At 34.8% G+C, this 19,897-nt stretch overlaps 1 protein-coding gene across 1 annotated transcript; it reads right to left on the bottom strand.

Annotated features, from left to right (window-relative positions):
* Positions 1 to 1,045: 1,045 nt before the first annotated feature.
* LOC141401597 (lipase 3-like) lies at positions 1,046 to 2,513 on the bottom strand. Its single transcript, XM_073981914.1, has 3 exons — positions 2,355 to 2,513; positions 1,550 to 2,278; positions 1,046 to 1,490 (listed from the first exon to the last, which is right to left on the bottom strand). Exons 1-3 carry the CDS (start codon positions 2,430 to 2,432, stop codon positions 1,053 to 1,055), a joined length of 1,245 nt encoding a protein of 414 aa, XP_073838015.1. The 5' UTR covers positions 2,433 to 2,513; the 3' UTR covers positions 1,046 to 1,052.
* Between the last annotated feature and the right edge of the window lie 17,384 nt (positions 2,514 to 19,897).

The following is a 19,897-nucleotide window of genomic DNA, read 5'->3' as shown; positions in this document are numbered from 1 at the left end:
ACCTTCATAAAGGTATCAGTTACTTCTTTTACTGATCGGCCCATGATGTAGACATATTAGGATGCGTAAAGTATGGACCAAATCGGTCCTTCCCTTCAAGAGTTATCGTGCGCACAATTTTTCCGAACATATTTGAACTTTTGTGGGGGAGGACGTGAAGGAGTGAACCGATATGGCTTATCTTCAAACTTAAACTAAGTTTGGACAAAATATTATGAAGTCCAAATTTTGGATCAAATCGGCAGATCCGTTCTGGAGTTATCTTGCGCTCCAACCACTACACACGGTGTCATAGGGATTTTTTGAACCTTACAGGCTATTTTCTCAGGAAGTATGGTTTTGCCACTGAACACAAGTTGTTACAACAAAAACAAAACGATTCGAGAGCAGGTGTTAAACTGAACTTTTCCGAAATTTTGTGTGAGAGGTATCCGAAGGCGTAGACCGATTGAGTCCATATTTGAACCTCATCTAAGTCTGGTAGAAATTTCACGATGTGCAAAGTGTGGACCAAATCGGTTACTCCCTTCAAGAGTTATCGTGCGCACAAATTTGCCGAACATTTTCGAACTTTTGTGGGAGAGGTACCGGAAGGAGTGGACAGATATAACCCATCTTCGAACTTAAACTAAGTTTGGACAAAATATTGGGAACGCCAAATTTTGGACCAAATCGGTTCATCCGTTCGAGAGTTATCGTGCGCACCAGGGAGGCAGACGGACGGGCATTGCTAAATCGACTCCAAATTGTCTGAAACACATTTCGTCCAAACATACTTGGGATCTAAAAGCATTATTTCAAGGAGGCAGATTTTGCCATATGAAAGTGTATATACCCTCGTTAAAATAAATGCTGAGGGTATAAAAACGACATATTTAAAAATTTCTTCAAATGGTGAGATTCAACGGTCCATCAGCCATGAATTGTCAAGCGTAAATTCCATTAAAAATTGTCATTAAAACTCATTACGACGAGCCAGCAACGCGGTCCGGGGTTTGCTAGTATTTAATTAAAAATCGCCTCTTTCAAATAATAAAACTGCAACTAACTTTTCAAAATGCTGTATTTATAAAACATTTGCACATATTCTCATCAAATGGTTGATCTTCGTATTTCTGTAGCTTACCAACTAAACATTTGTTTATACACTCGCCAACATTTGTTGCCAAGGCAAAATCAAAATGATTATATTTTTCAAGCTTAACGCGATTCCAATTACAACGTCCGCCCATGACTCTGTGGAAATGTCTGGTGGTATCTAAGGATACCATATTGTCATTGTCGGCAAAATACACCTCAATAGGTTCCATGGTGTTCATATTTACCAAATCATATGCTGGTGGCTTTGGAGTGCCATATTTTAAAAGATTTCCCTTAGCACCAAAATCATAGGCCTTAAATTCACACGTTTTTACAAATTGTAAAAACTGATTATATTGACGATTCGAAACATCAGACGGTGTGCTAAGTAAGAGGTCTGGCAGGAGGGTCTAAAAAATGGAAAGCGGTTTATTAAAATAATAAAATAACTGGAAAATGCCAAACTAACCGTATTAAGATATGGTGAACCCCAACCACTAAAGAGATTGGCAAATACCATACAAACTATGTGATTTCGTTGATTGTTACAGATGTTATGTCCCAGCAGTCTTAGGACGGCCGTAACCCCTTGACTTGGAAATGTTCCAAAGAAATCAGCAAACGCCCCCGGTTGACCAAGAATTTCCGCAAGCATTGACACCAAGGGAGTTTTTATGTGGCACATATAAATTGGTGGTGCCAATAAATGGACAGATTTGGCTATTTCAGCATACGAAGGATTTGTGGAGAGTAAAATCATTATCACAGCAGCTCCTTGCGAATAGCCAATGTAATGGATTTTCGTACGATTTGTTGTCTTCAGTATATAATCCGTATTGGCTGGTACATCTATACGCCCGATTTCATCAAGCGAGAAATCCCAATATTCCACAGAAAATGGTGATAAAAACGTGTGCTCTTGCGAATAAATATTTCCACGTGCATTGGCCAGCCAAACATCAAAACCGGCGTTGGACAACAGAAATGGTAGGCCATCATTGGGTCCACTGACAACAAAAATATCCGATGTACATGCCAAACAATGTGTCACCAAAACGGGGAATTGCATTGTCGCATTCTGAGTGTCGTTACGATTTGGCGAAGACTTTGGTATACGAAATAGTGTCAAAACGTAACCATCACTAGTGGTCACTTTGTGCGTTTCACACGGATAACCATGTTGGAGAATTCTATCACACTAGAATGTATTTGAAATTAAACAATTTTCATTGTTTTTCATTTTGTTATTATTTTTCGTTTAATATAATACTTACGGTATCAATTGCTATTTTACCCTTTGCTTTTGCGAAAGTTCCTACAAATACCGCGATGAAAGCCAGTTGCACTTTCATTGCTAATCGTAACCCTTAATAACTAAATTGCAAACTGCAATCTGCCGGTCTGTGTTGTTAAGGAAGAAAACTTGACAGTCATGCTTCTTATGCGAGTAATTATTAGTCGCTTATAATTCTTCGATCAGTGGCTATTATTATTATTATTAACTTATCGTCTTTGTCAATGCATTTCGTGGAGGTGATAATCATTTTAAACACATATCAGAATATTAGTGTGTATCAACACAATGTACAGGGGAAAAGAAAAAAAAATTAAAGGGATAACTGCAGGGGGTACAAGTTGGCGTGGAGGAGGTAAAATTCGTATAAAAAAATATAAAACATGCAATAAAAAACATAAAATGTTAACTATAAAATATAAATTATACAATATAAAATATAGAAAATATTATATTTCATATATTCTACAATAAAATATAAAATACAAATATAAAATAAAAAATATAAAACAAAATACAAAATATATAATATGAAATGTGAAATATAAAATATAAACAAAATATAGAATATTAAATATGAAATGTAAAATATAAATTATAAAATATAAAATGTAAAATATAAAGTATAAAATATTAAATATAAAAAAACAAAATATGAAATGTGAAAAATAAATATAAATATAAAAATATATATAACACAATATATAAATATATAAAAGAGCTTAGTGATAAGTGAGTGATTGAGTGAGTGACTGACAGATCATCGCCCAGACGAAACGGCTTAAGCTAGAAACTCGAAATTTTGAGTGCGGGTTGTTCTTGGTATGTAGGCATGAGATAAGGCTTTGTTTTTGGAAATCCGAACTAGAAGGGTACGAAAAGTACTAAAAGGTACTAAATATGGTACCCTCTATTTTAGGCAAACGGGAAGAGCTAGAACTCTGAACTTTATTAGAGCTGTGTCGTACATGAATGAAGCGGCTCAAAGGAACGACTCAGTGAAAAGAACGAATGGATCCGTATCCAGCTCATTCGTTTATATCGTTCAGCAGAATCAAAACCACCACCATTAGTTTTGACACACACAAACAAGCAACACAAATGCATGGGAACCCAGCAAACCAATCGTACCGATATCGTAACGAAATCGGAACAAAATTCGGACGTTACGTCCGATATCTGATCCGAAATCGTAACGATATCCTAACGAAAATTGTATGAAGTGGTTGACATAATTTCGGAACGAAATGTCGGAGCGAAATCGGATCGATTTCGGTCAGAATTCGGAACGAAATCGGAAGAAAATCCTTGGGAAATTCGGAATGCGAATTTTTGTACAGATTTCTGAACGATTTCGGAATAATGTCGTATGAAAATCTGAGGTACTTTCCGAACTTTCGTAAAGATTTTGAACGATTTTGGAATAATTTCGTATGAGTATCGAATGAAAAAATTTTTCTCTGATGCCTCTTTTTTATTGATAAATTTTCTATGTGTTTTTTATTGGAAGATTATAATTTCAAAGCTATCAAATGATTTTCACTGTTTTTATCATTTTGTAGTTATGGTAGAACAATGTAAACTTTGTGTACGAATATGTTGAGCCTACCAGCACTAGCTTGAATTATTATATGTTGCATTTATATTTAAAATATTTAAAAAATGTATATGCGAATTTTATAACCAATTATTTTGTTTTTCGACAACAAACCAAAATGTTGCTTGTTAGATATATACAAAAGGTGGTTGTTGTGCGATGGGAAATTTGTTTCCGACATATCGATCCGAATTCGTAACGAAATCGGAAGAAAAACATTAACATATTCGAAGGTAAATTTACTTCCGACATTTTCTCCGAAATCGGAACGAAATCTGAACGAATTCATCTACGAAAAATCGTATAGAAATCGATACGAAATCTGAACGATTTTGCTTCCGAAATTGTTCCGATATGTCGGACATCCGACATTTGGTTTGCTGGGAATGCACACATAGGAACTTATGCTGTAGTGTTGGGTCGTTCATGAACGAATATTTTCAAAAGAACGATTTGGTGAAGAGTGAACGGAGCAATATGCACCACATTCGTTTATATCGTTCGTTTGAATTATTTTATTAAATGAAAAGAGGATATATAAAACATTTATTTTGTTTGTTTATTTTGATACAGAGAACGAACGATATTCACAAGAAAATGATAAACTGAAATTGTTTATTGAACGAAAAAGAGCCAACGAACGAAGTGAACCACCTGGATTTTTTTGTTGAATGACATTGCCCAACCCTAAAATTTATTGCTAGAATTTTTAAATTTGGTATGGGAATCAAGGTTGGAAGGTAGTGTTAATATGTGGAAATGGGTTTGGAGATTCATACTTATGTGTACGAGATGTACTAAATGGTACAAACTTTGGTACAATTTGGATTTGGGTGAATGGATATAGCTGGAAAACTGAAATTTTGAATTAACATTACTGTTGAAGTGGAATCATTCAATTTGGAACTAAGATTGCAGTGGTCTATAGGATTGAGGTAGTTTTGGAAATTGGTACTTATGGGTACGAAGAGTACTAAGTGGTACTAAATTTGGTACAAAAAGCATATGGGTGAACGGATACAACTGAAATTTGGAATTAAGTTTACTTTGCAGTGTAGGATTGAGGTAGTTTTGGGAATTCGTAATTATGGGTATGGAAAGTACTAAATGGTACTAAATTTGGTACACGTTGGATTTATGTGAACGGATAGAGCTGGAAACCAGAAATTGGAATTAAGATTACTGTTGGAGTGTTGGATTCGGGATGTCTTGGAAATTCGTACTTATGGGTACGAAAAGTACTAAATTTGGTACAATTTAGAGTTGGGTGAACAGATAGAGCCGGAATCCTGAAATTTGGAATTAAGATTATTTGGAGTGTAGGATTGATGTAGTTTAGGAAATTCGTACTTATGTGTAGATTTGGTGAACGCATCGAGCTAAAATCCTGATTCATACTTTCGTACGAAAAGCATTAAATGGTACTAAATTTGGTATATGAATAGAGGTAGAATTCTGAAAATTGGTATTTTGGTCGCTGTTAGTATGTATGGTTGAGATATGGATGGGATTGTGAATATAACGAAAATTACTAAATACCACAGAATTTGGTTCAAAATTTGTTTGTGTAAAGGGGTAGTGCAGAAATTGTGAAATTCATTATTAGGATAGCAGTTGGCGTTTAGAGTGGAAATTTGGAATATCGTACTTATGTATACGAAAAGTATTAAATGCTGCTATAACTGTTTTCGGGAGAACAGATAGAGCTGTAAATGAGTATCGCCGTTGGGATATAGGGATGAAACTTTTGAAATTTATACCTATCATAAGTACTAAATTTGGAATCTTTTCGATGTTGCATAAAGGGATATAGCTGAATTTTTGTATTAGAATCTATGTTGGAGTTTTTGAAATGCATACAAATTCTGAAATTAGGTATGGAGGTCATCCCTAGCGAATTTGAATTTTTGAGTTGGTGTTTTAAATACGAAAATTACAAAATGGTACTAAATTTGGTGTTGGGCGAAGCTGGGATTATATAATTAGTGCGCGAAAAGTACGAAAGTGCAATAATTGTGGTATTGGGCTAAGGAATAGAATTAGAATTCTGATTTATTATTTATTTGTTAGATTCACTGTTAGATGTGGTAGTACAATAAGTGCACTAGAATTACTAAATAATACAAAATATTGAAGCACTGGTACTGAGTGAATCGATTGTTGTTATGATGATCACTGTTGACATTGAATCAGAATGTTTATGGAAATCCGCCATTAAAATGTATGAAATGTTTCTACATGTAATACCGTAGATTTTAAACATTCTACTGAATAGTGTACAATTGCTTTCATGTTAACGCGAAGGCGGTTTCTATATAATGCACTGAAATCAAAAATTCAAAGGTATTTGTTTAAGAAAATGTTTTTTTTTTTTATTCTGCACTTTTTAGAAAGTACATTTGAAAACGTAGATCTGTGTGACTATTGTTTTACAAGAAGGTTTCTACCCCTGAGAACAAAAAGGTCTAAATTAAAATGTCTCCAAAAATTTAACTGTTAAATGGGGGCCATGTCAAAGCGTGACATTTTTTGAATAAAGGTTTTCTACATTTTGATATCACAAACTTCGAAATTGCAGTTACCCGTGTTGTTCTAATAAAACGTGGACTGAAATTTAAAATATGGGTCGCTGTTCATGTTTAGGGTGCGATGATTTTTTTTGTTAGAAATTCGAACTAAAGGTGTGCGAGCAGTACTTAAATTAAATAAATAGGTATTAGTACATCAAAATTGTCAGTGTCCACCATTTTCATATTACATATCGTTTATTTGTATATTATTCCATTTCCGCATACGAAGTAGCTGGCATTTTGCTAGTTAAATATAAACTATAATATACAGTTATTTAAAATTAATTTATTAAACTATTATTCGTAACACTTATTTTCCTTTATATTTGATGGCTGTTAACTTAAAGTGTATTTTTTCTCCTGAGTCAAATCCCCCCTAATATTATGAATGACTCTACTTGCAATTTCACAAACCTTTGAATTTAGAATACAGGAAAGTATGGAAGTAATTTACGTCATTTAAATTACTTATAAATCTTACAAGAATGACAATGAGTTATATCTAATTAACCATGTCGCATGGTATGTTATACAATGTACACACTGAAGGTTTCGATTATTTGGGCTCATAAAATTTTTTGTATTTTTTCAGCTCATGTTACTCCCAGTTTTTCAAAGAGCATTCAAACACACAGTTCAGCCCACATGAAAGTTTACACTGACGATAAAAAACCTTCAACATCCCAAAAAGTAAAATCATGGTAATAATTTCTTGAACAGCAACCAATAAGACAACAAGAGCTAAAGGGCTACGAAGTGAATAGTTTAATACCAGTTGACAGATTGTGACAAGGATTATACATCAGCTGATTAGGTCAATTTTGTAAGAGGAACGCCAACTTAATGAATGGAATCTTAGAATTATGACCTTGTACATGAGATATATGACTTTATGTTTAGCATTTGTCTATTCCTGATTGCAAAGAAAACATTATCCCCCACATTGTGTGAACCTATAAAGCCTTAGTTGATCGAAATACAAAGTTTCAGACAAGGCAACAATCTACTACATGAATTTACAATTTTTTCAGTCTCAAACGGATTTTTCTGCCTTCAAAAATGTTATCTCTTCTGCATTAACCTGTATAAATTTCCTTTTTTGCTATCAATCCTCTACACGAAAGCTTAGAAAAGCCTCAGCAAATATGCAAATAATATATACACACTTTAATTATAATTAAGCTTTACTTATTCTATTAAAAGTTTAAAAAGCTAAGACAATAATAATTACAGCCATCATTCAGGTGTTCAGTACAAAAGTGCTAGCCATACAAACTGGAGGCTGTTGACAGCTGCTGCATTAAGTAAACAACACGGTTTTTCAGTGTAAAACAAATAATAAAATAAACTCTATATTTCCACCACTTAACACAAAACAACAACAATGCCTCTGGCTAAATTACAATTAGCTAATAAGGGGCTTGTCAGTAGGCGCTTATTATCTGGCCGGAACATAGCATTGACAGCTTAACGATTTACCAGTAGCAAAATATCATTTTCGAACATTTTGCAAATATAACTGAATTTTGAATAATTATTGAAATATATTTATAATGACCGTTTGGCGAACAACAAAAACAAACAGATCGTGATGTTAATTGTTAATTGAAAGCCATTCACCACAAAATTGCCTCTAACACTTCACGATGATAATTGCATGCAAAATAAGCCTCATAATAACATGTGTGCATGAAGTTGAACAAAATAAGCGGTTTCAGTTTTTATTCAGTTACCACCGATTTGGAAGATATTATAGTTATTATTAATGTGTCACGAAATATTTTCAATAAAATTATTAAATAAAGCATTATAATGAACATTTATTTATTGATTTCTGATTATCGAAAAATGTTTGGTTTATAATTTCAATCCTTTTGTTAGCCTCGTAGAGTACGTTTACATATATAAAATCCAGTGGATTTCAACTGTCAATTCCATTGCGTATATGTGATATAAAATCCACTGGATTTGATATATACATCACAGATTCGACAGTGAAATCCACTAGATTTCGTAAGGGTAAACATGATTTTAGAGACCCAATGATTACATATTCTTGATTCAGTTTTGAGTTTTTTGGGTTTAGTGGAGAGAAACATGTACTGTTTTTAATATTATTTATATGTGTTTTTATTACAGGTAAAGCTCACAAATTGTTGCTTCAAATATTTGCACATATAAAAAACATGTTTAACAACGTTGGCTGGTGAGCCCAATAAGTTCGAAGATGGGCAAAATCGGTCCACTCCTTGGGTACCTCCCCCCCACCAACATTCAAAATTTCTCTTTAAAATAGTGTGAACAATAACTATCGAATGGAGCGATTTGTTCAAACTTTGTGCAACGTATGATTCTATCCAGATATAGATCGGGCTCTAATATGAATATTTTAATAGCTTCTTTCAGATCGTTTGGAATTTTTTCAGCAGGTTGTCCTTGCCGTCCCCGTTACGACGTAACAATGGGGGGCTAGTGTATTCTTCATGACTTAATGACCTAAAAGCTCCAAGAAACCATGACGACACCAACTAAAATGCCAAATCCGCAAGATAACTCTTCTGATTGGTCGAAACTTTGCTCATCGTATTATTTCATGCAGTCATGTATCAGGTTGGAAATTTTTATCATGTCGGTCCCGTCCTTTGGGTATCTCTCACACACAATTTGAGAAAACTGCAGTTTGAGGACTCGTCTCTGGTCTATTTGAAATTATAACAAGTAAAAAAGCGTTAAGTTCGCCCGGGGCGAAATTTTTATACCCTCCACCATAAAATATTCTGAAATAAAACGGAATAATTATTTTCTATCCTGTCTAGAATTTGAGGCGAAGATATTCTGTGACCACTGATGACTAAATAAGGTAAAAAATGCATATAGAAATGTCTTCAATCGGTTGACAACCATATATGGGGATAAATAAAAGTGTGGACCAATGTCGATAATTGTTGGTACAGAGGTTTTGTGACCACTGGGAACCTCAAATGTTGAATTGCAGATACTTCGGTCAAAAATTGTGGCTAAATCCTTAAAATACCGAAATCGCGAAGTACTGTTATATGGGGGCTATACCAAACCATGGACCTATGTTGACAATTTTTGGTGGAGAAGTTTTGTGACCAATGGGAACTTCAAACGTCAATTCACAGGTAGTTAGGTTAAAACTTGCACCTAAAATCCTCAAAATACTGAATATCCGGAGGTACCCTTATATAGGGGCTATACCAAAACATGGACCTATGTTGACAATTTTTTGTGGAAATATTTTGTACCCACTGGGAACCTCAACCGTCAAATTACAAGAAGTTCGGTTGAAAATTCTAGCTAAAATCTTCAAAATACCGAAAATCGAGATGTACCGTTATTTGGGTGGGTATACCAAAACATGGACCTATGCTGACAGTTTTCGGTGGAGATATTTTGTGACCACTGGGAACCTCAACCGTCAAATTACAGGTAGTTCGGTTATAAATCGGAAATTACCGTTATATGGGGGCTATACCAAAACATGGATCTATGTTGACGGTTTTTGGTGGAGATGTTTTGTGGCCACTTTGAACCCCAAACGTCAAATTAAAAATAGTTTGGACAATAAATGTAGCTAAAATTCCCAAAATACCGAAAATCGGTAGGTACCGTTATATGGGGGCTTATCATAAACGGTACCTCTATATTTAAATGGAATAAAAGTTATTATAGTCAATAATTTATTCGTGCAACAGGAAATTAAAATAAAACAAGTAAAAAAGTATCAGTCGGCTCTGCCGACAGAGATATACCCTCAGCCTGTGTATATTGAAAAAAATTGTTCCCAAAAAACGTATGTATTTACGGAGTTTTAAAAATGTTGGGCGTTTGAACCGACAAAAATGTTGATTAGGATTAAAGATCAAAAGTTTTGAGGAGGAGATACTAAAAGGAATGGATCGACATTGACCATTATGGAAGTGGATCTCCAGCCACTACATATGGTGACATAGGGGGTTTTTACACCCTTCGAGCGGTTTGCTCGAAAAGTATTGACTTGCCACTGAAAAAAACTTTTACCATCGTAATTGAGGAAGCGAATGTAAGTTGCTTCCACCAAAATCAAAGTGATTCGATATCAGGTCTTAAAGTGAAATTATCCGAAATTTTGTGTGAGAGGTACCGGATGGAGTGGACAAATATAGTCCATATTTGAACCTGATCTAAATCTGGTAGATACATTAGGATGTGTAAAGTATGGACCAATTAGGCCACTCCTTTCAATAGTTACCGTACGAAAAAATTTTCCGAACATTTTTGAACTTTTGTGGGGGAGGTTCCTGAAGGAGTGGACCGATATGGCTTATCTTCGAACTTAAACTATGTTTGGACAAAATATTTCTAAGGCCAAATTTTGGACCGAATCGGCAGATCCGTTCAAGAGTTGTCTTACGCTCCAAGCACCTCACACGGTGTTGTAGGGGTTTTTTGCAACTTTCATGCTTTTTTTAGGAAGTATGGACTTGCCCCTGATGAAACTTGTACCGTCGTATGTAGGGCATTGAATACAATTTGCTAAAACAAAAATCAAAGCGATTCGAGAGATGACCCTAAACTGAACTTTTCCGAAATTTTGTGTGGGAGGTACCCGAAGGAGTGGACCGATTGAGTCCATATTGAAACCTTATCTAAGTCTGGTACAAATTTCACGATGTGCAAAGTATGGACCAAATCGAATACTCCCTTCAAGAGTTATCGTGCGTACAAATTTTCCGAACATTTTCGAACTTTTGTGTGGGCGGTATATGATATATGTCTCGCAGAAATATTATGATTTGCAAAGTATGGACCTAATCCGTTACAGCCTTTAGGAATTATCGTGGGTAAAAATTTTCCGAATATTTTAGAACTTTTGTGGGAGAAGTACCTAAAAGAATGGACCAAAATGGCACACCTTTGGACTTAAACTAAGTTAAGACAAAATGTTACGTTGGCCAAATTTAGACCGAATTGGCAGATCCGTTCGAGAGTTACCGTGCGCTCCAACCACTACACATTGTGTCCTAGGTATATTTTTACAACTTTCTGGCTATTTTCTCAGGAAGTATGGATATGCCCCTGATGAAACTTGTACCTTCGTAGTGGTGGCAGCGAATACAAGTTCCTACAACAAAAATCAAAACGATCCGAGAGCAGGTCCTAAACTGAACTATTCCGAAATTTTGTGTAGGAGGTACCCGAAGGAGTGGACCAATTGAGTCCATATTGGAACCTCATCTATGTCTGGTAGAAATTTAATGATGTGCAAAGCATGGACCAAATCGCCTTCCCCCTTCAAGAGTTATCGTGCGCACAAATTTTCCGAACTTTTGTGGGGGAGGTACCGGAAGGAGTGGACCGATATAACCCATCTTCGAACTTAAATTAAGTTTGGACAAAATATTACGAAAGCCAAAATATGAACCGAATCGGTTCATCCGTTCGAGAGTTATCGTGCGCCCAAGCCAGCCAGACTGACGGACATTGCTCAATCGACTCCAAATTGTCTGAAACACATTTCGTCTAAACAAACTTGGGGTCTAAAACCATTATTTCGATGAGGCACATTTTGCCCGTATGAAAGTGTATATACCCTCGTTAGCATAAATGCTGAGGGTATAAAAATAGGACGCAGGGTATAACCAGCACCTCCGAAATTTAACAAAATTTATATCATTTTTCCACCAAGGACCATCCCTGTACATCATCTGAAAATTACATGGAAATTGGTTTAGAAGTTTTGAAGATATAACACATTTAAAAAAGTGGGCCTGGCCTAGTCCTAAAGCCACAAATAAGTCCTTCGGGTCACAGACACAACCACCATTGTCTATCGAATTAATTTTTAAACCACGCTCCAGGGTACATATGTATATGCAGCCTATTTTCACCAGGATTATCCCGGTACATTCCCAGAAATTTGTAGGAAAATCGGCTCAGAAGTTTCAGAGATAGAAATTGGGTGTGGTCGGGTCTTAAGGTTCCAAAATGAGTACCTAGGGTCGGAGAATCGAAGGGTGGAAGTTCGGAGGAGGGTGGTTCGTTGCAGAGTGGTTCGATATGTAGAAGTTCGGAGCGGGGTGGATGGGAGGGTGTGGTTCGGAGTGTGGAAATTCCGAGCGGGGTGGATCGGAGGGTGGAAGTTCAATGCGGGTTGGTTCCGAGGGTGGAAGTTCAAAACATGGTGAATCGGAGGGTGGAAGTCCGCAGCAGGGTGGTGGTTGAAGCAGGGTGGATCGGAAGGTGGAAGTTCGGAGCGGGGTTGTTCGAAGAGTGCAAGTCCGCAGCAGGGTGGTTCGGCACTCGTTTCATTTTTGCTAAAATATCGGTTTTATTAAATCAGACATAGTGGAGGTACCAAACCCCTCCTAAATTCAAAACAATGTATAGCCTATTTTAACCAAGGGTCCCTGTACATACACCGCCCTCTACGAAATTAAAAAAATATATATAGCCTATTTTCACCATAGATATAGCATTTTTAAAGATATAGGGTACAGGGGAAGTACCCCGCCCCTTCTGAAATTCAACAAAACTTTGACAATTTTAAAAGGGGGCATCCCTGTACACTCCCCGGCAATTTCAGGAATATCGGTTCAGTAGTTTTTGTAGAAATGAGTAAAATTGAAAAAAGTGGGCGTAAAAGTGGGCTTGGCCAAATTTGCATAAAAACCCAAGTCGGGTTATGGCGCACATTTTACAGAAAGAGTTATCGAAATCTGTCCAGCCGTTCTCAACTGATGCCATTTCCAACGAAAGACATTTGATTTTTATTTATATAGATTATATCATTTTTAAAGAAATAGGATATAGGGGAAGTACCCCGCCCTTTCTGAAATTCAACAAAATTTGTAGCCTATTTTAACCGAGGGCCATCCCTGTGCATTCCCTGGCAATTTCAGGAAAATCGGTACAGTAGTTTTTGTAGAAATGACAACAATTAAAAAAGTGGGCATAAAATTGGGTGTGGTCAAAATTTCTTTGCACAAAAACACAAGTCGGGTTATGGCTCACATTTTACAGAAAGAGTTATCGAAATCGGTTCAGCCGTTCTCAACTGATGCCATTACCAACGAACGAAATTTGATTTTTATTTATATAGATATAGCATTTTTAAAGAAATAGGGCATAGGGGAAGTACCCCACCCCTTCCGAAATACAACGAAATTTGTAGCATATTTTAACCGGGAACCATCCCTCTACATTCCCTGGCAATTTCAGAAATTGGTTCTGTAGTTTTTGTAGAAATGACAAAAATTTTAAATCGAAAAAAGGATGCGTAAAAGTGGGCGTGGTTAAAATTTCGTTGCATAAAACCCCAAGTCGGGTTATAGCGCACATTTTACAGAAAGAATTATCGAAATAGGTCCAGCCGTTCTCAACTGATGCCATTACCAACGAACGACATTTAATTTTTATTTATATAGATATCTAAATCATTATTGGAGTAAAAATTATCAATATAAGTGGGAGTTATCCTAAGAGTAATTTAATTGTATATGACTTGGAAAAAATAAGTCCCATATATAAAATAAATTACAACTATCCTCAAACTTGAGGTCCTCAAAACTGTTTCTATTCTTAATTTAATTCACTCAGGTAGATCTAAATCCATCTGTCGATATAAAGAGAAAATAATAGTGTAAGAGTATATAACCTACGTAGGAATACTTATAGTCGAAAAGGCTTTAGGTGTAGTGTTACCTCCTGAAACATACAAATATACTATAGTAGCTCCATAACAGTCCTGAATGGGTAGAGAACGCCTACATATTTTCTATATTTATACGTTAAAATATTAAAAAGTTGATACTAATTATATCATTCCATTATAACTATTTGATTTTAGTCGAGTAGCGAAGCGCAACGGGTTCAGTTAGTATTTTATAATTTATGCATAAAAGTGTGGTTTTTCGATATAAATGATTTATGGCCTATCGACATTCTGTTTTGATCATAAGCGATTAATTCCAATTAATTATATGTTAATTATAATAATTGCATGCATATACCAGTCAGATTGATAGATAAGAATAGCCAGACGTTGAAAGGTTGACAATAAACAATTAATTACAAGAAAATATGGATTTGTTTGTATATGAAAGGAACATTCAAATATCAATTTACTAAATATGTATAAACAAAGCACTCACAGTGGTTCTGCCCATTGACCGAATCGAAAACATGAGAAAGAAATTTTATTGTGAATAAAACAAATGACTCCTCCCTAAGCACATTTGCGTTTCCAGTGCGATTTTTCAAAACTAATCTGAAGAATTTATGGTCGGTGTATGGTGTATTTAACAGGTCAAATACATCAGTACAGCAAATACATACATACATGTTTTAAGTGGACTTTTTAAGATTTAAAAAGGAAAATGTACTTTTTAAATAGTAAATATAGCTGATTGTGCTGACAGTGATTTAAAGTCAAAAACATATTCAATGTTCCGTTTCTCACTTCTGTAAACAAAGTTTTTTTCAATGCTTTTTTGGTATGTTTCATATTGGACTATGGAAGTGTTTGGCGGATCCGATATTTATTTTACAATACAAGAAAAGGTCTCTTGTGTACGACAAAGACAACTCAACCTACACCCATCCGCTATCCGATAAGTTATTTCCATCATACCAAATGTCTAAAATGTAATATTAGTTAGGATAATTCCAAATACATATATGTATGTAAAAGGTTTCTAAAATCATAGCGATTCTTATGAAGTAACAAAATATTATTATTCAAAAACGTCTCCAGTCCTGAATTTAACAAATTATTATTGTTCTTCAATGTAAATATGATGTAAATATGAATAGAGACGTTAAAGTAAACATTTTATCAAAGTCAATTACACATTAATAATGTGACTCAATCAAAGTTAATTGAATAAACGTTAAATTAGCATAATATATTATGATACTCCAATGAAGCACTTCTATTGTACATATGAGTTGGTAGTAGATCCCTTGAACAACCTTTGTGGGATGCTGATGATAAGAGATACTAAGTAATTTTCAACACAGCAGGCAAAATACAAACAAAACTGTAATCATACAATCTTAGAAATAACAAGACAAATAGTGAAAGGTTTCCTTGGCAGCAGGTTAAACTTTGTCACCATAAAGACCACAACAAACAAACAGAAGCAGTAATCAACCTCTACACTGAAATAAAAACTGTTTTCAATTTAAACGAAACATACCAAGAAATGCTTCTATTTTCAGTTTTTACAAGGAAGGTATATCATTTACATTTGTTTCTCTTTTATCTTAAGTTGGAAGCTAAGTTTTAAAACCACCACACAAAACCTTTGCCCAAAAAAATTGGCTTTAACATAAATAAGTGTAGGCACAAAAAAACGTCGTGTCAATATTTACACAATAATGTTAATAATCGAACAATTTTATTTCCAAAACCTACATGAATCTACAAACTTTTACTACGATAACAATATTTCCTTTATGTTGTCGAAAAGAAATAGTAAAAAATAGTAAATTCTTGCAGTTCTGGAACAGACCAATAACAAACATTTTTTTGCTGTGTACCTTGTACTATTTATATTTGAATTTTCTTTCGTGATATTAAATTATGTTTACAGTATCTTGATATAATTATAGCAAGCTTTAAACGTCAGAATAAATTAAACATTACTCTTGCTCCAATATTTATGTATGTGTGTATGTAGTTTACGGCATAAGAATTTATTAGTTAATTTTATGCATTTTATCGTCGCCATCGTCTAGTTCTTTATTTGTTTTATAGTAGCGAGTTTTAATACATCATTTTGCCTTTAAAACATGTAGCCACAAATCGTTGACAGGATTTCATTTAAAAACAAATTTAATAAATCAATACAAATTCTTGGAAAAGCCTTGAGGCGACAAAGTAATTTTTGCTGGGCAAATTCGATGTTCATTCATACAAACAAATCATTGGTCATTTAGGTCGTTTTAAGGCAAGGAGGTTTGGGGTTTGTCCAGAATTTATCAGTTCGTTGGCCAATGTCCAGAATTTATATTGGATAACTGTGAATAACATAAATAATCAGCGGATCTGGCGAAAGTTTCGTAGAAATACCTTAGTGCCTGGAGTACCTAACCCGGACGTAAATAATACTTTTGAATACGAGGCCAGATCAAAAATCCAAAATAACCCGTATTACTTTACGTACAGTGTTGCTCAAAACATTTGCAACTCAGATGACTACATCAATATTACTATATTTCTCAGGACATTTCTGGATGGAAACGCCTATATTTTGGTATTCTGGATTGTTTTTTGGCCCCGTTTTCTAGATTTGAAAAATAAGTTCTAATTATAATATATCAACAATGTATTGAAATCTTACTCGTAAATATGAGAATAAACAGCCTATGCACAGTGCGAAATATGATCACTTTAGCGGAACTTTGCTAATAACTTTTAAAGCAAAGGGCGTAGATTCCTAAAATTTTTCAAACATGTCTCTTATATTAGTGGATAGTGTTTGGCTCAAATTGGGCCACATAGGCCCGCGGTTTCCCATAGCGTCCTGCTGCCGTTTTTACGTTTTACATTAATTTTTCAACCGATTTTGCTGCAAATTGGTATATTCAGTTTTCAGCGGATAGAAAGCTTATGTACAAAATATTATCAATATAGGTTCGCGTTTAGGTGTGGCCCCCATTGAACGGTACCGGTAGATGGGACCTATTTTAAATGTTACACATTTTCCAATGTATTTGGTTGTATTTTAGCATTTTATGTTCTTCGTAGATAGAAAACCACTGTGCGAAATATTAGCATCGTAGATACGCGTTTTTGGTATAGCCCCCATATGACGGGTTCCTTCATGTTAGGTATTTTAAATGTTGAAGACAAAAATTGCAATCGATTTTGATGCAAATGTGCATTTTAATATATTAGCGAATAAACATCCTCCTCACATAAAATCTGCACAACCCTACACATCTATTAAGGAGTAAAATGTCAATTTTTTGGTTTTCATTTGTATCTATAATGTTTATTGGTCCATTCAGCAGGTCTGTACCATTAATTTAGTTAATAATGTCTTTCAGATCAAGTTCAGGTCTGCACTGCATTACAATTTTAACGTATTTTGGTATTTGTACCGCAGCATCTAAAAATGTTGCACTATATGTAAATCACCAACATTTAGAGGTCAAAACTATCAAAAATTGCGAGAGGTTTCTTAATTTTACAGAAATTATCACTGTTAGAATTAGTGAGTCCATTTCTTCAAAACACAGTCAACAATGGCGTTCATTGTCGCGTTTACCTTCCACTTTTGGAAAATGCAACAGAATAAAATTCCCGAAGTCTTTTTAGAAAATCTTGAATATCTCCAAAGACCGCGCGATACCGCACCAGTTTTATAGCTTTGCGAACAGAGGAGAATCCAATCTTTAAGATTATATATATCTTAACACGTGAATGTACGTAATTCACTTTTGAAATCACTACGGAAAATAAAAAAATACAATTTTGAAAACTTCAAAAAATCATTTCTTTCCTAATAAAATTGCACGAAAACAATAAGGGTTTTTTGCATTTTTTTAAGTGTAAAATATCATAATTGTTTTCTAAAATATTAAGAAAAATTAATCATGGCATACTGAGTTACCATATGTCCGCGCCACGCTATTTTTTTAATGAATCCAAATTACATATATTTCTTAGAAAAACAATTATGAAACAAAAGTGCAACTTTAAGTGCATTTTTAAGTCGTTTCGCGGAGTAAATCGCAAAACTGAGTATGGATCATTTGCAGTGGAGTACTTAGCTTACGAATTCAATTAAAATTTAATTAATTTTATGTACTTCAAAATTCCTTAAAGTTCCACTAAACTTCCCATATTTCGCACTGTGCTATGTGGACGTTGTTTGAAATATGTTTTGTAGAAAGTATGATATGAAATTCCGCCTAAACAACCTGAAATAAGTTTTTTACAGTTTCAGAATGTTCTGAAGAATTTGATATGCACATAAATTTGGAATTTTTTTGGGAAAAGCTACTTGGCTCAACTCTCAATAGGTTGTCTGTTACTGACCATAATTCCAGAAATGATGTAAATTTCCTAAATTTTGTCAATTTTGATTCTTCCTAGTTCGTCTATTTGACACTTAAGTTCTACTACTTTAGGACTAAAATATTACTGAAGATCGCAAACCAGAATTCTTATTAGTTTCGCTAAAATCCCATAAAATAATTAATGTGTACTGCTAAAACTTCATCAAGAAATATGGTTGACCATCGTGAAAGCTTATTTGCTTACTGTGATAACTTATAAGGATAGGAAATTAAGGGTAATATTGAAATTACAATCATTCAAAAAATTTGGAAATTAAAAAGCGTATTATTCGCGAGATAGTTAAAATCAGTTGCTGCGCACCCGTTTATGACCTGCTCTCGAATTGGTTTGATTTTTGTTGTAGCAACTTGTATTCACTGCCCCCCTTACGACGGTACAAGTTGCATCAGGGGCAAGTCCATACTTCCTGAGAAAATAGCCTTAAAGGTGCAAAAAACCCCTATGACACCGTGTGTAATGTTTGGAGCGCAAGATGACTCTCGAACGGATCTACCGATTATGTCCAAAATGTGGCCTTCGTAATATTTGGTGCAAACATAGTATAATTTCGAAGATAAGCCATATCGGTCCACTCCTTCAGGTACCTCCCAAAAAAGGTCAAAAATGTTCGGAAAAATTGTGCGCACGATAACTCTGGATGGGAGTGGCCGATTTAGTCCTTCTATTACATATCCTAATATATTTACTAGGTATGGATCAGTTTCGAATATGGACTATATTTGTTTTGTTCACTCCTTCGGGTACCTCCCACACAAAATTTTGGATAAATTCACTTTAAGACCTGCTCTCGAATCACTTTGATTTTTGTTGAAGCATCTTTCATTCTCTGCCTCAATTACGACAGTAAATGTTTTTACAGAGGCAAGTCCATACTTATTAAGAAAACAGCCCGAAAGGCGTAAAAAAGCCCTGTGGCACCATATGTAGAGACTGTAGAGCTCGAACCGAATACTGCGTTCGTCCACACTTTGGATATCGTAATATTTCTTCGAATATTAGATGAAATTCGAAGGTAGTGCTTATAGGTCCACTGCTTCCTGTACCTCTCCTGCAAAAGTTCGAAAATATTCGCTAAAATGATAAACGCAATATCTCACGAACGTAGCAACCGATTTGGTCAAAATTTTCGATCACGAAATATTTTGTCCAAGCTTAGTTTATATTCAAAATTGGGCCCTATCGGTCCAATCCTTGGGTAGCATCCATACAAATTTTCAACATATTTGTGTTAGTTAGTGGCCCGATGTTATGCTTTTATGGTA

Source organism: Musca autumnalis, unplaced genomic scaffold (assembly GCF_047663935.1).
Source record: "Musca autumnalis isolate F117 unplaced genomic scaffold, ASM4766393v1 scaffold_4, whole genome shotgun sequence".
NCBI classification, from domain to species: Eukaryota; Metazoa; Arthropoda; class Insecta; order Diptera; family Muscidae; genus Musca; species Musca autumnalis.
The sequence above is the reverse complement of the archived record's forward strand: the minus strand, read 5'-3'. Positions and strand labels throughout refer to the sequence as shown.